Below are 12544 nucleotides of genomic sequence, written 5' to 3' on the forward strand. Positions count from 1 at the left end.
GTCAGCCAACTAACTGTCAAGCGTCCATCATTTGACTGACAGACGAGTCAGTGCGCCGAGTCATCCAGCATTAATATTCACGATTCAAGTGCGCCATGTGGGCCGCTCGCCTTGGGTCATCACTAAGTTAGGCAGTTACCTACCGAGTGTTAGTTAACTAGCACGTTTAACCCGGCACAACGACTTCAATTCAACCTCCGACGCATATTAATTATACTATCATCTTCCTTCTTTTCATTGCACTTTCTGTTGTCCTGCTGCCTGCATCAGAGGAAGCATGCCACTTGCCCTCCCTGGTATTCCATCTGTTCCATGGTGACGAGACCGGCAAGATGCCTCGCTCAGCCTACGCTTCCTCCGCAGCTTCGCACGACGACGACGACGACGACGACTATCAGCATCCCCGAGTCACCGTGACTGCCCCGGTCTCGCCCACCTACCGACGACATCGCCCGCTAGCCCGTGAAACCGATAGCCTCCTCGGAAGCGACTCGCGCCATGCCGGCCGCCTGGGCTATGGGACGTCGAGAGCAGACAGCTTCTTCAGGTACAACACCACCGGCGGCACACTCCGCCGTTCCCGGCACCATAGCCGCAGGGTATCGCAAAACACGCGTTTCGCAGTAGCCGGCCAGTCGTCCGGTGCACCCAAGCATTGGCATGAAGAGAATACCATGCCGGGCTCATCGTTTTTGGATGATCGTCTCTGGTACGACCAATTCACTTCCATTGATTGGGTGCATGACAGCATCAAGGATGGCATTCGCTTGCGGGAGCTGAGGAGCCGCAAGGACTTCCGGGGCCGAGTGCTGGCTCTACTAGATGGTGCTCAGGGCTGGTTCCTAGTGGCAGTTATAGGCTGCATTACTGCCGCCATTGCTTATTTCGTGGACGTCACTGAAAGTCATGTCTTCGAGTTGAAGGATGGTATTTGCACAACATCCTGGCTGACGGGCCGCAGAACATGCTGCTTGGGCGAGGCATCCTGTGAACAGTGGAGTTCGTGGTCACAGATTGTGAACTCGTCCCATCTCGACAATAGATCCGTGGACTTTATCTTCTACGTTCTCTGGGCCGTCCTGATGGCCATGGGCGCGTGTGCTTTAACTTTGGTTACCAAGACCGTCATCCCTTCAACAATCGCCCTGTCCACGCTGGACGAAAACCTCGGGGCTGAGAATAGCGTCGGCCCCCCGAGTCCGAGCGGATACCATGCTAAGCTGCGTAGCAATCCGTCTACCGTCTATTACTCTGCTGCCGGCAGCGGGGTAGCAGAAGTCAAAGTCATTTTGAGCGGCTTTGTTTTGCATGGGTATTTGGGATTGAAGACCCTTATATTCAAAACCCTGGGTTTGGTCTTGGCGATTTCATCTGGAATGAGTTTGGGAAAGGAAGGCCCATACGTACACATCGCAACGTGCGTCGGGAACATCTGCAGCCGCATTTTTACCAAGTATCGAACCAACGACGCTAAGCGCCGTGAAGTGCTGGGAGCTTCAGCAGCTAGCGGCGTGGCAGTTGCTTTTGGAGCGCCCATTGGCGGCGTACTTTTTGGATTAGAAGAAGTCAGGTGTGTTCTCTTTCTCTTCTCTCTTCTGTCTAATGATACTGACTGCTTATCAAGTTACTACTTCCCACCAAAGACACTTTTTCGTACATTCTTTTGCTGCATTGTAAGTTTTCTTGTCAGCAGCCGACAATGAGTATCCCGGACTTACAGCTCTTCTAGGCCTCTGCGTTATCACTCAAGTTCCTCAATCCCTACGGCACAGGCAAGATTGTGCCTTTTGAGGTACGCTACGTTTCCGACTGGGAGATTTTTGAGATGGGCCTCTTCGTTCTTTTAGGCGTTCTCGGTGGTGTCGCAGGCGCACTTTTTATTAAAGCCACCGGGATGTGGGCGAGATCATTCCGGCGGATACCGATTATCAAACGAGCTCCTATGCTAGAAGTTGTCCTCGTGGCTTTTATCACTGGGGTCACAAGCTTCTGGAACCGCTACACAAAACTAGGGGTGGCTGAGCTGTTCGAAGAACTCACGGCGCCATGCGATCCTACGGGCGTCACCAAGTCTGGGCTCTGCCCAAATGAAAAGGAAGATATCTTGGAGGTGGTCAAGTATTTGCTCGTCGCATTCGTAGTCAAGGGCTTCTTGACGACCATTACCTTTGGAGTGAAGGTTCCTGCCGGTATATATGTGCCTTCGATGGTTGTCGGTGGCCTGATGGGACGCATCGTGGGTCATCTTACGCAGTATTTCGTGGTTACGTTTCCCGACTTTTTCCTGTTTGCCAGTTGCCCCGCTGTCCCCGGTGTTGAAGCGTGTATCACGCCGGGTGTCTATGCGATGGCAGCAGCAGGAGCGACTATGTGTGGCGTTACTCGATTGTCGGTAACACTGGCTGTCATTTGCTTTGAATTGACTGGCAGCTTGAACCATGTGTTGCCGTTTTGCATTTCGATCCTCTGCGCTAAGTGGACGGCTGATGCTCTCGAGCCTCGCAGTATCTACGTAAGTATATCCTAGACGAAGAAGGAGCAGCTAGAAATATACTGACGGAAAGAAAAAAAAAAAAAAAACAGGATCTGCTGACAGACATGAACGACTATCCGTTCCTCGACAACAAAGGCAGTCATACAGCCACAGACCAAACGCTGGGCGATCTCAGTCGACCGGCCGGCCAACACCGGACCATTGACATCTCCAACTCGCCACTTGTCCGGGCTAAAGATCTACGCGGCAAACTGGATTACATCCTCATGGCTGGCGAGCTTGACAGCGGCTTGCCGATTGTGCGAGATACAGTTTTGGTGGGCATGATTGCGGCCACCGATCTTGAGTTTGCGCTAGACGGGCTGGATGATGAATATTCGGAGTATTGCATCATGTCTCCTGACCATCAGAATTGGCCGGCGCCTTATGATGATGACGATGATGACAGTGATGTTGGCACCAGCAGGGTAGTGCATGATTTTACAATTTATGTCGACCTGGTAAGTTCATACTATCTTCTATCATGTTTATGAAGTTAACACAATACAGTCCCCCGTTGCCCTCGACATCCACTCTCCTCTAGACTTGGTTTATCAGTGTTTCGTCAAACTGGGTCTTCGATATATATGCGTTTTGCACAGCGGTAAATTCCATGGCCTTGTCCACAAGAAGCAGTTTGTGAGGCATATGCGAGAACTTGAGAAGTCTTGAGTGTTATCTCGCCTCATGCTCATCTCGTATTTTTGATCTTTATTGCATCATTTCATATATGCATTTGAGCGGATGGCGTTTTCTTTTTTTGTCATTCAGCGTTTCGGAGTGTATATAGATCTCAGTTCATTCGTGTACATTGCGTCAACTTTTTGCTCTTTTTTTTTTTTTTTTTTCTCCCTCTTTCTTTCTTTCAGACGAGTGTATAGAACAAACTCATACAACCCTCTCATATCCTACAATCTTAATCGCAACGTCTCCTTCCTCAACCCAGTCGCAATCCCCCGGCACACGCTCCCCAACCCAACTCCCCAGCTCCTCCGGCCCAGCCTCTCGCCAGGAGGAGCTCAAATCCTCATCCGTAAGCGGGAAGAAGGTATCACACTCGAATTCTTCGCCGTCATTATTATTAATCTTCTTGACTCGCGTCATGAGTATTCTCAAATTGACTGTCCTTTCCTTGCCCTCTTCGCGTGACGGCGAGGACCATAACCTCAAGGCAGAATTATATATCTCCCCTCCCCCGATAACAAACACATGGCCCAACTCATCACCCTTTTTCTCTCGCAGCTGCTCAAGCGCGGCTCCAAGACTGTGTGACACAAACGCATCGCGTTTATCACTTCCACCACTTTTATTAACATTAACATTATCATTAGTATTATTATGTTTCTCCCTCTGCCTCGCCAGATCCCCCGCAACCTCATCCGCCACACTCCCGCTCTCATCCCGCGATATCACGACATTCAGCCGCTCCTTGAGCGGCCGCAGACTCTTCGGGAGCGAGTAATACGTCTTGCGACCCATTATTATGGCGTTGACTTTGTCGTTCGCGGCAGCAGTAGAGTGACCAGAAAAGGGTGGACGCGTAGTAACGCGTGCGAAAAAGGCCATGTCTGATTTAATGCGCGGCCAGGGAAGCGTGCCATTGAGCCCGATGCCGAGGAGGGGAGACGGGGAGCCAGCGCGGGTTACGGGCGTTGTTGCCACGATGAGGGTTAGGACTTTGCCTGGCATTTCGGAGTCGGAGATCATCTCTTTTTTTGTTTCTCTTTTCTTTTCTTTGTTATGTTGTTGTTGTTGATGGAGAGGTTGGTGAAGATAAGATTGTGGAAACGCGGTCAGGTTCGGCGTGAAAACGCGAACCGCCCATGAACCGCGGAACTGTATAGTATATACACTTGTTTCTTTTTTTCTTTTCTTTTTTTTTCTCCCCATGTTTTGATATACAATTTCTACATCAAAGGAATTAATGAAGCTCTGATTGGTATGTTTACAACGAACTTCTGAGGAATCAGACCGAATTATCTTGATTATGTAATTCATGGAAATACCGTACAAAAATTCCAACTTCACTAGCAGTATAAGCAGTGGTTAACCATTTGGGTTTGTTTATTTAAACTGGAGATTCTTTATTTTAGAATAGAACAAGAATATCAATGAACAGTAGGACCCCGAGGAAAGGTAGTAGTGTTATTTATATATAATCAAATACCATATAGAACACAAGTTGCGAAAAAAAAAAAAGACCGTTCACCAAGATGCACTTTCTCATTCAAATATATATAGATAGACTGTATGGACCATAAAATAATCTTATAAAGGACACGTAGAATGATACTAAATAGTCTAAGACCACAAAATATTAAATCTGCGCCATCCCGTCTTCGGCGGTGTGATGGGCGGAGGATTCCGGTTCATCTCCTCAATAAACGGACGAATAGGAATTTCATCCAAGGGGATGATCTTGGTCTTCTTGATAAACTTGTAGCCAAAGTACAATATGAAGATAAGCGGCAGGTTAAGATAAGAGGAGACGAAGACGGATGTGCTCCAGTCACCATGGATAAAAGTGCTGTAACCACCGGTCAAGAAGAGCAGGCCAAAGATGAACATGGAGATCCATGCAGCGTAGGGCTGAAAGGGGGCAGCCCAGGGGAGCTCGGCGTGTCGGTCGATGCCTTGCTTGCGGCAGCCGTAGAAGAAGCGGAGGTAGACGGTGAGGATGGTCATCCAGTTGACGAGGGTGGCGACGGAGACGATGTTCTGCAGCCAGGTGAAGACGGTGGAGGCGGAGCTGGACAGGGTCATGTAGCCGAGGCAGATAAAGACGCCGAGGAAGCAGACACCAACGTAGGGGACACCGAAGCGGTTGATTCGCTTGAAGGCAGCGGGGGCGTGTCCAAAGACAGCCATACCATAGATCATACGCGAGCCAGTGAGCATGAAGGAGTTACCGGCTGACCAGGCAGAGGTCAGGACGACGGCGTTGATGATGGAGGGCACAACCTTGATGCCGGCGCGGCGGGCGGCGATGACAAAGGGCGATTCCGAGGCGGTGCCGCTGCCACTGAGCAGCTGCGGGTCATTGGATGGGACGACGAGGCCGATCATGAAGATGGTCAAGACGTAGAAGAGCAAGATACGAATGAAGATGCGCTTCGCAGCCATGGGGATGGCTACGCGAGGGTTTTTCGTCTCGGCGGCGGCGACGGTGATACTCTCGATGTTGGAGTATGCGTACAGAGCGTTGTTGAAGGTGGTCCAGAAACCGAGGAACTGGCCCAAGGAGCCGCCGATGCCTAGATACTGCACAAACGGACCTGGGTTTCGCCAGTACTGGAATCCGATCGAGGTATGATCGGGTCCACCGCCGCAGGTGATCACCAGGGCCATGATGTTGATGCCGATGATGAGCATGATCTTCAAGATGGAGAAGAAGAACTCCATTTCGCCGTAGACGCGGATAAAGGAGCAAGCGCTGATGACGATGAGCACGCCAAACACACTAATCCAAATGGCATTGTTGTACGTGGCCCAGAACTCAATGAGCACGGCGGCAGCGACAATCTCGGCGGGGATGGAGACGGCCATGGAGTAGGTCTGGTTCCAGCCGTTGGCAAAGGCCATGGCCGGGTCAAAGAAGATCTCGGAGTAGCGAACAACACCGCCGTTCAGCGGCACCAAGGCGCCCATCTCACCGACGGCGAAGACGACGCTGGCCACCAACAAGCCGGTGAACGAGTAGCCCAGCAGGACACCGAGAGGGCCACCGTTGGTGAGGGCGCTGCCAGAGCCCAAGAACAGACCGGTTCCGATGGTGCCAGCCAGCGAGATCATCTGAATGTGGCGCTGGTGCAAGCCCTGGCGGACCTCGTTGACCTCGCCCATCTGCGCGACGGCAGTATCACGAGCGTCTGCATCCTGGTACTCGGCATCCGGATGCTTCTTCTCGTACGCGTACGAGGCATCTGGAGGCAGATACTCGACATCGACGTCTGAAGTGGCCATGGTTGCTAGCAGACAACAGACAGACAGACAGACAGACAGGATGTGCAGCTGAGGCTGTGGTTTTTCATCCACCCTTGCATGCAGGCACCAGGCTAGCATTTATAGCAGTTCCCTTATCATGCCAGCGCCAGCAGCGTTACACTAGCAGCGAGCTCGCCATCAGGCTAGGCTGATAACCCTGGTCTTGTCTGCGCCAATGCGCAGCCGATGGAACGTTCCGAGATAAGAGAATCCTTCTGGCGCGTGGCGACAACGTGCTAGCAATTGCACGAAAATCCTGCGAGAGATTAATCGAGATAGCATCAGACAATGCAATGGGGTAATGCATAGAGAAAAAATCCATCTCGTGGCGTTGTAGTTCGTTTAGGCGTTGCGCCCGGCTGAGAGAAGAGTGGTGGGAGGAGCGACGAAAGGATGAAGGCAGCCGCACTGACGACGACCGAACGGCACCAACCTCCAACGCTATCTCTGAAGCGGCAACGCCAGCTGAACCACAACCCACGCGATGCCTGCTGCGGTCGCTGTGCTCGACGGCGGCCTGGGCACCTCGCTGCAGGATAAATACGGCGTAGTCTTTGACGCCTCCACCCCGCTGTGGGCGTCGCATCTGCTGGTGAGCGACCGCGCAACCCTGCTCGCGTGCCAGCGCGATTTCGCCTCGGCCGGCATCGCCGTGCTGCTCACGGCCACATACCAAGTGTCTGTCGAGGGCTTTGCGCGCACAAAGACGCCCGACTTCCCCCATGGCATTCCGCGCGCTGCCATTGCGCCCTTTCTGCGCACTGCGTTGGACGTGGCCAGTGCTGCTGGAAGCACTCGCCGTACCGAAATCGCCCTCAGCCTGGGCCCCTACGGCGCCTGCATGATCCCCAGCCAGGAGTACAGTGGCAAGTACGACGCGGCACATGACAGCGAGGAGGCTCTGTATCACTGGCATCGGGACCGGCTGCAGCTCTTCGTCGACGCCGACGACCAGCTGGCGGACCGCGTGCAGTACATTGCCTTCGAGACGCTGCCGCGGCTCGACGAGGTCCGCGCCGTGCGGAGAGCCATCCACGCGCTGCGTCTGACTAGCACTCCCTTCTGGATCTCGTGTGTCTTCCCCGGCGAGGCTGGCGACGACGCTCTGCCGGACGGGAGCTCGGTCGAGCAGGTCGTCACGGCCGCCATGGCGCCCATGCAGGACGGCGCGAATCCTTGGGGGATAGGGATTAATTGCACTAAAATAGTAAAACTGCCGGGACTCGTCGAGCGACTGGGTTGCTGTATGCGGAAAACCGTCACCACTACGTCCGGCCAACTTCCGACGACCCTGGTGTTGTACCCGGACGGCACCAACGGAGAAGTCTATAATACGACGACGCAGCAATGGGAGAAGAAGAAGGACCAGGGGGATGGCGCAGATGCGGTAGGGGAAAGAAAGTGCTCACGAAATGCTCGACAATGTGTGCTAACTTTGGGTGATGGCAGGATCCGTGGGAAGTCCAATTGGCTACGGTGGTGCGTGATGCCTACGCACGAGGCCCATTTCAGTCCTTCCTCGTCGGCGGGTGTTGCAAGGCTACGCATGAGGATATCCGGAGGCTGCATGGGCAGTTTAACAGTTCAAAAGTTCAATGAGAGCGTGTGATTTTGTGATATTCAAACAATGACGTACGTATGTACAACCCGTATGCAATAAGAATGTTCATGAACGCCTCATACCATGTATCACATGTACCAAGAAAGAACTCCAGTAGCCACTCCTTATGTGTCATCCCAAAACTCCGCCTAAGAATCAAGAGCCGAACCATGGTAGATCACGTCGACTCCCTCCCAAGCCCAGTCCGCACGGCTTCCTTCACCGCAGCCACATCCTCCTCCAGTGCCTGGTTGCGCCTGAGGTCGTGTTCGTCTTCGCCGACCGTGTTGAGTTTCTCGAAAAGCCAAGCTTCTTTCATGAAGCGCGTAAGGGAGAGCAGGTCCTCGGCAGCACGGGTCTGTTGAAACACACACACACGAGCAGTTAGTAGTGCACCTAGACACTCATTCAAAGGCGGAAGGGATGCGCACAAGAGCTGTTGCTTCGACATTGAGATTGTACGCTCCAACGGCCGTGTAGGTATTATCTGGAGTTTCGACCTGTAGATGGACTTAGCACTGGAGTATATGACGATCGATAAAAACAGAACATACCCTCGAAGGCGCAAGAATATTCTCAAACCGCTGAAGCAATTGCGTGACGTCCGTGTTGATGCGATCTGTCAGGGACGATGGCTGTCAGATATGAATTAATTCCCCGCATGCTGCGTGCGGAGGAGACTGTTATCATCTTCTTTTGGATTGGGATGGGAATGGTATGTTCAGATTGCAGCGGTTAAAAAGGCGAGCACATCGCTTACTGTGCAAAGCTCTGCTGGTAGCTTGGGAATCCATTGTTGTAGTTACAGATAGGTTGATGTCGGAGATAGACGCTGATAGAGACGCACGCTTGCTGGCTTGTCGTTGGTGCCTTGCTGCCTTGGGATCTGTAACGGGTTAGCTGACTCCACTCTTCACTATGGAGCCTGAGGCCTCAATAAGTATTTCTAACTATACATTCTAACTACCTAGGTTTACATTGTATATTGTTGCTTTCAAAACGATGACTGATACGCAAGTTAATCAACCTGCTCCCTCATCTCACCAGCAAAACTCCCTTACCAATAACGGCAGAGCCAAACCCGCCAACAATGTATACCCCTATCCATTTACGTCGTTTATCAATCTTGGTCACTCACAAATAGTCATGGCCACGATATGGATACCGCGCCACGATCCGGCCGTATATCTCACTCACGGGGCGACCAACACTGGGCCAAAGCAATATCCCACCAGAAATATGGAGTTGAACATGAAGAGAGAAATTGCTGTGCGAGAAACCGGTTGACAGGGTTCTTCCCATTTAACTTAGGTTTTGTATCTTGAAGGCCCCTAAGCTTTTCAGCTTTGGAATGCCCTCTGAAAGGCGTCTCTCCATGGACAGATAACCAGGAAACGACAATCAAATACGTATAAGCTGTATGAACTAAAATGTACCCCACGTGTAGAGACAAACAAAACGCTATGTATGCTAATGCAGTCAGCACGCCGATCATCTCCACCTCTCTTAGCCTCTTACTCAGCTTTCTACTAACTAGGTAACTAGATAGTTGACTAGTTCACTAGCTAAAAGTAACAAGCGCTCGCTGTATTTTAGTCAACCCGTTTACGTGCAACTTATAATCGCACACATTATACCGGTGCTACGACTGTGACAGACTGATAGAACGTACCGGTTCAGTGGTGTATATGTCAGCCATGGAGGTCGATGTGGCGGTCATCGGCGCCGGTAGGTTTATCAATCGCTTGATACTAGCGTACCTATGGTAGAAACAGCACTCATCGTTTCTAGGGCTGAGTGGCATCGCTTTTGCCCGGTTCTATCTCGACATCCACCCGGAAGCACGCCTGGTGATCTTTGAAAAGGACGCAGGCATCGGCGGGGTATGGAGCGCAGGTCCGTGGTAACTGTAAACTTCGATCAGACTTCGTTTAACTCTGTTCCCAGAGAGAGTCTTTGAGGCGTTCTGGGTCCAGAGTCCTCTGCGCATGACCTCGTTCGCCGACGTGCCTCTTGAGCTGCCTGACGATGCTCCCAGACTCCACGATACCTTCGAGGCCAGATACGTAACTCAGTATCTCGAAGATTATGTTGACAATCATATATACAATGGTATGTCTCTGCGATCTCGAGTCCGAGTCAATGCAGATGTACGCATGGTGGAAAAGCGCGGTGATGGATGGCTCTTGCATATCGATGACACAGAGTCTCAAACCGTGTACTGTAGTAAATTAGCAGTGGCATCGGGAATAACATCACTGCCAAACATGCCCACATTTCCTCGCAGCCCCCAATGGAAAGCTCCCATACTGCACCATCGTGATCTTGGAGCTCATGAGAAGATTTTGGACCCGGAGTCAGCGTACAAAGATATAACTGTTATCGGCGGAGGAAAGTCAGCCGTAGACATGGTGTACGGTGCCCTCAGAACAGGAAAGAATGTTAACTGGATTATTCGCACTTCGGGAGAAGGGCCAGGCATATTTATGAATCCGGCGGCCGGGGGGAGATATAGAAATGCGGCAGAAGCTGGAGCAACTCGGAAAGCTGCAAGGCTGAGCCCTTCTAACTTTTATGCCCTACCTGCAGAAGCTCTTTCACTCCACCAACTCGAGTCAGAGAGAGCTGCTCTTGAGGAAAAGTTGTATGCTGCGGACAATCGGTTCAAGACATGGGCGAATTATCGGGGCCGAGAGGGAGCTCTTCCGGGGTTTCGTGACTTGGAACCGAAAGCATCGTAAGTTGTCTGATACATTGAGTGTGTACAACTCAAAATCACTCGCTTCTGACTTGGATAGATTCTTCTGGAGCAGCGGTCCCGTTGGAGTCATCCAGCACGACGACTTCTGGGATCTCGTCAGTAAGAAGGTGACTGTCTACCGGAGTGACCCATATGGCACGACGCCCAATGCCATAATCTTAACAGACGGAAGAGTAGTGCCCACCGATGCTGTGCTATGTGGCACAGGCTGGGACCCTTCCTATCCTTTCTTTACCCCTGACCAAGCTATCCAACTAGGTCTCCCACATCAACCTGACACCTCAGCCGAGGAACAAACATGGGACGACCTGAGGAAACAGGCAGACGCAGATATCCTGAAAGAATTCCCCATCCTAGGCTCTCCTCCCCGTGACGCAAAACCCGTGGGAGATATCAGTCGCACACCGGCCAGACTCTACCACGGCATGGCTTCTTTGTCGGATCCATCCATCCTATTCTTGGGAAGGGCTCGAGTGTCCAATAACTTCCGTGTCGCTGATGCGCAGGCCATTTGGGCAACTGCATATTGGGATGGACATGTGACTCTGCCACCACCAAGCGAGGCCAAGCGCCAGGTCGCGTATATGAACGCCCTGTCTCGAAGACGATACCCGACGAGGGGTGTTGATGGCATCAACTTCCATGCCGATCTGGTCTATTACACAGACAGGCTGGCGTATGAGGCGGGCCTGACTTCTCATCGCAAGGGCTGGTGGGAAGACCCTGAGGAGCCGTGCTTGGCGAGTGATTTTCGCGACTGTGCGGAGGAGTATCGGAAGAAACACGGTTATGAGAAGAATGATTATGTGCAGGCGTGATTGAGTTAGAGCGCTGGAACAAGGAAAGAAATACTGCCTGTTTGGGCAGGCACGTGGCTAGCCATGTTGGGCTAGTGGTATAAACTATCCTTCATTACATTCAGGCATAAAATATTCTATATACGATTCTGGGATGAAATTCAACCCAAATACCTTGCTTGTACTGCTAAGACAGAACCGATAGCCACAAGGAAACCGTCCATATTCCTTGTTAAACTTGCACGCAACGCCTCCTCCAACATCGCCTCTCTGTTTCCCATCACTTTAGTATTCCTCGTGCCATCCCCGAGCACTCAGTCAATGGCAACCTCGATCTCCGCACCGACAAAAGACTCAGCTCTGTCTACTTTTTGTCAGTAGGGGGGTATAGAATTGAAATCTCTGGCTGAAGCTCTACCACCTGCATATGGAGCCGGGAGAGCCACGGCCGTCCAGGCCAGCGCAAGGAGGAACAATAGCCGAGGATGCATATTGGTTTCTGTTTTCTCGGGACTTTGTGGTATTCGGAGAATTCTGGGGGCTGTACCACTAAGAAGTGTCTGAGTAATGACTGCCTTGACTGTCGCTGGACCTCGGGGTGACGCCCTTTCTTATACCCGCAGCCTTTCCTTTGGGCCTGATTCCTTACCGCGCAAAATATGAAACGTACAACATGAGCTGAACTCTACAATTACGAGGTACCTACCATGGTCCGTTGGTTGGACCTGGGGGCCGGAACTGCAACTATCAGCTGCGCGCATACATTAATCACCATTGGGGGCGGAATTGAGAATCATATCGTTTTGCTTCCTATCTAGGAAGTACCGCGCCTAGAGGTTCCTATTGTGGCACCCCTTCCTACACACAAG

At 51.8% G+C, this 12544-nt stretch overlaps 6 protein-coding genes across 6 annotated transcripts; 3 read left to right on the forward strand and 3 right to left on the reverse strand.

Annotated features, from left to right (window-relative positions):
• Positions 1-332: 332 nt before the first annotated feature.
• Positions 333-3205, forward strand: UA08_03607 (hypothetical protein; the record flags this gene model as incomplete). Its single annotated transcript, XM_020265926.1, has 5 exons — positions 333-1570; positions 1625-1673; positions 1730-2512; positions 2584-2994; positions 3044-3205. The coding sequence occupies 5 exons, from the start codon at positions 333-335 to the stop codon at positions 3203-3205; spliced, it is 2643 nt and encodes an 880-aa protein (XP_020121164.1).
• A 216-nt stretch (positions 3206-3421) lies between these two features.
• UA08_03608 (hypothetical protein) lies at positions 3422-4222 on the reverse strand (the record flags this gene model as incomplete). The annotated part of the gene is made up of 1 exon (XM_020265927.1): positions 3422-4222. The coding sequence occupies one exon, from the start codon at positions 4220-4222 to the stop codon at positions 3422-3424; it is 801 nt and encodes a 266-aa protein (XP_020121165.1).
• A 612-nt stretch (positions 4223-4834) lies between these two features.
• Positions 4835-6496, reverse strand: UA08_03609 (hypothetical protein; the record flags this gene model as incomplete). Its single annotated transcript, XM_020265928.1, has 1 exon — positions 4835-6496. The coding sequence occupies one exon, from the start codon at positions 6494-6496 to the stop codon at positions 4835-4837; it is 1662 nt and encodes a 553-aa protein (XP_020121737.1).
• A 505-nt stretch (positions 6497-7001) lies between these two features.
• On the forward strand, positions 7002-8126 carry UA08_03610 (hypothetical protein; the record flags this gene model as incomplete). Its single annotated transcript, XM_020265929.1, has 1 exon — positions 7002-8126. The coding sequence occupies one exon, from the start codon at positions 7002-7004 to the stop codon at positions 8124-8126; it is 1125 nt and encodes a 374-aa protein (XP_020121736.1).
• Positions 8127-8295: 169 nt separating this feature from the next.
• On the reverse strand, positions 8296-9265 carry UA08_03611 (hypothetical protein; the record flags this gene model as incomplete). Its single annotated transcript, XM_020265930.1, has 6 exons — positions 8296-8475; positions 8549-8617; positions 8672-8736; positions 8878-9003; positions 9179-9217; positions 9256-9265. The coding sequence occupies 6 exons, from the start codon at positions 9263-9265 to the stop codon at positions 8296-8298; spliced, it is 489 nt and encodes a 162-aa protein (XP_020121739.1).
• A 549-nt stretch (positions 9266-9814) lies between these two features.
• On the forward strand, positions 9815-11696 carry UA08_03612 (hypothetical protein; the record flags this gene model as incomplete). Its single annotated transcript, XM_020265931.1, has 4 exons — positions 9815-9845; positions 9909-10013; positions 10065-10854; positions 10916-11696. The coding sequence occupies 4 exons, from the start codon at positions 9815-9817 to the stop codon at positions 11694-11696; spliced, it is 1707 nt and encodes a 568-aa protein (XP_020121738.1).
• Positions 11697-12544: the final 848 nt, after the last annotated feature.

The sequence above is a fragment of the Talaromyces atroroseus genome (assembly GCF_001907595.1).
Source record: "Talaromyces atroroseus strain IBT 11181 chromosome Unknown scaffold_3, whole genome shotgun sequence".
NCBI classification, from domain to species: Eukaryota; Fungi; Ascomycota; class Eurotiomycetes; order Eurotiales; family Trichocomaceae; genus Talaromyces; species Talaromyces atroroseus.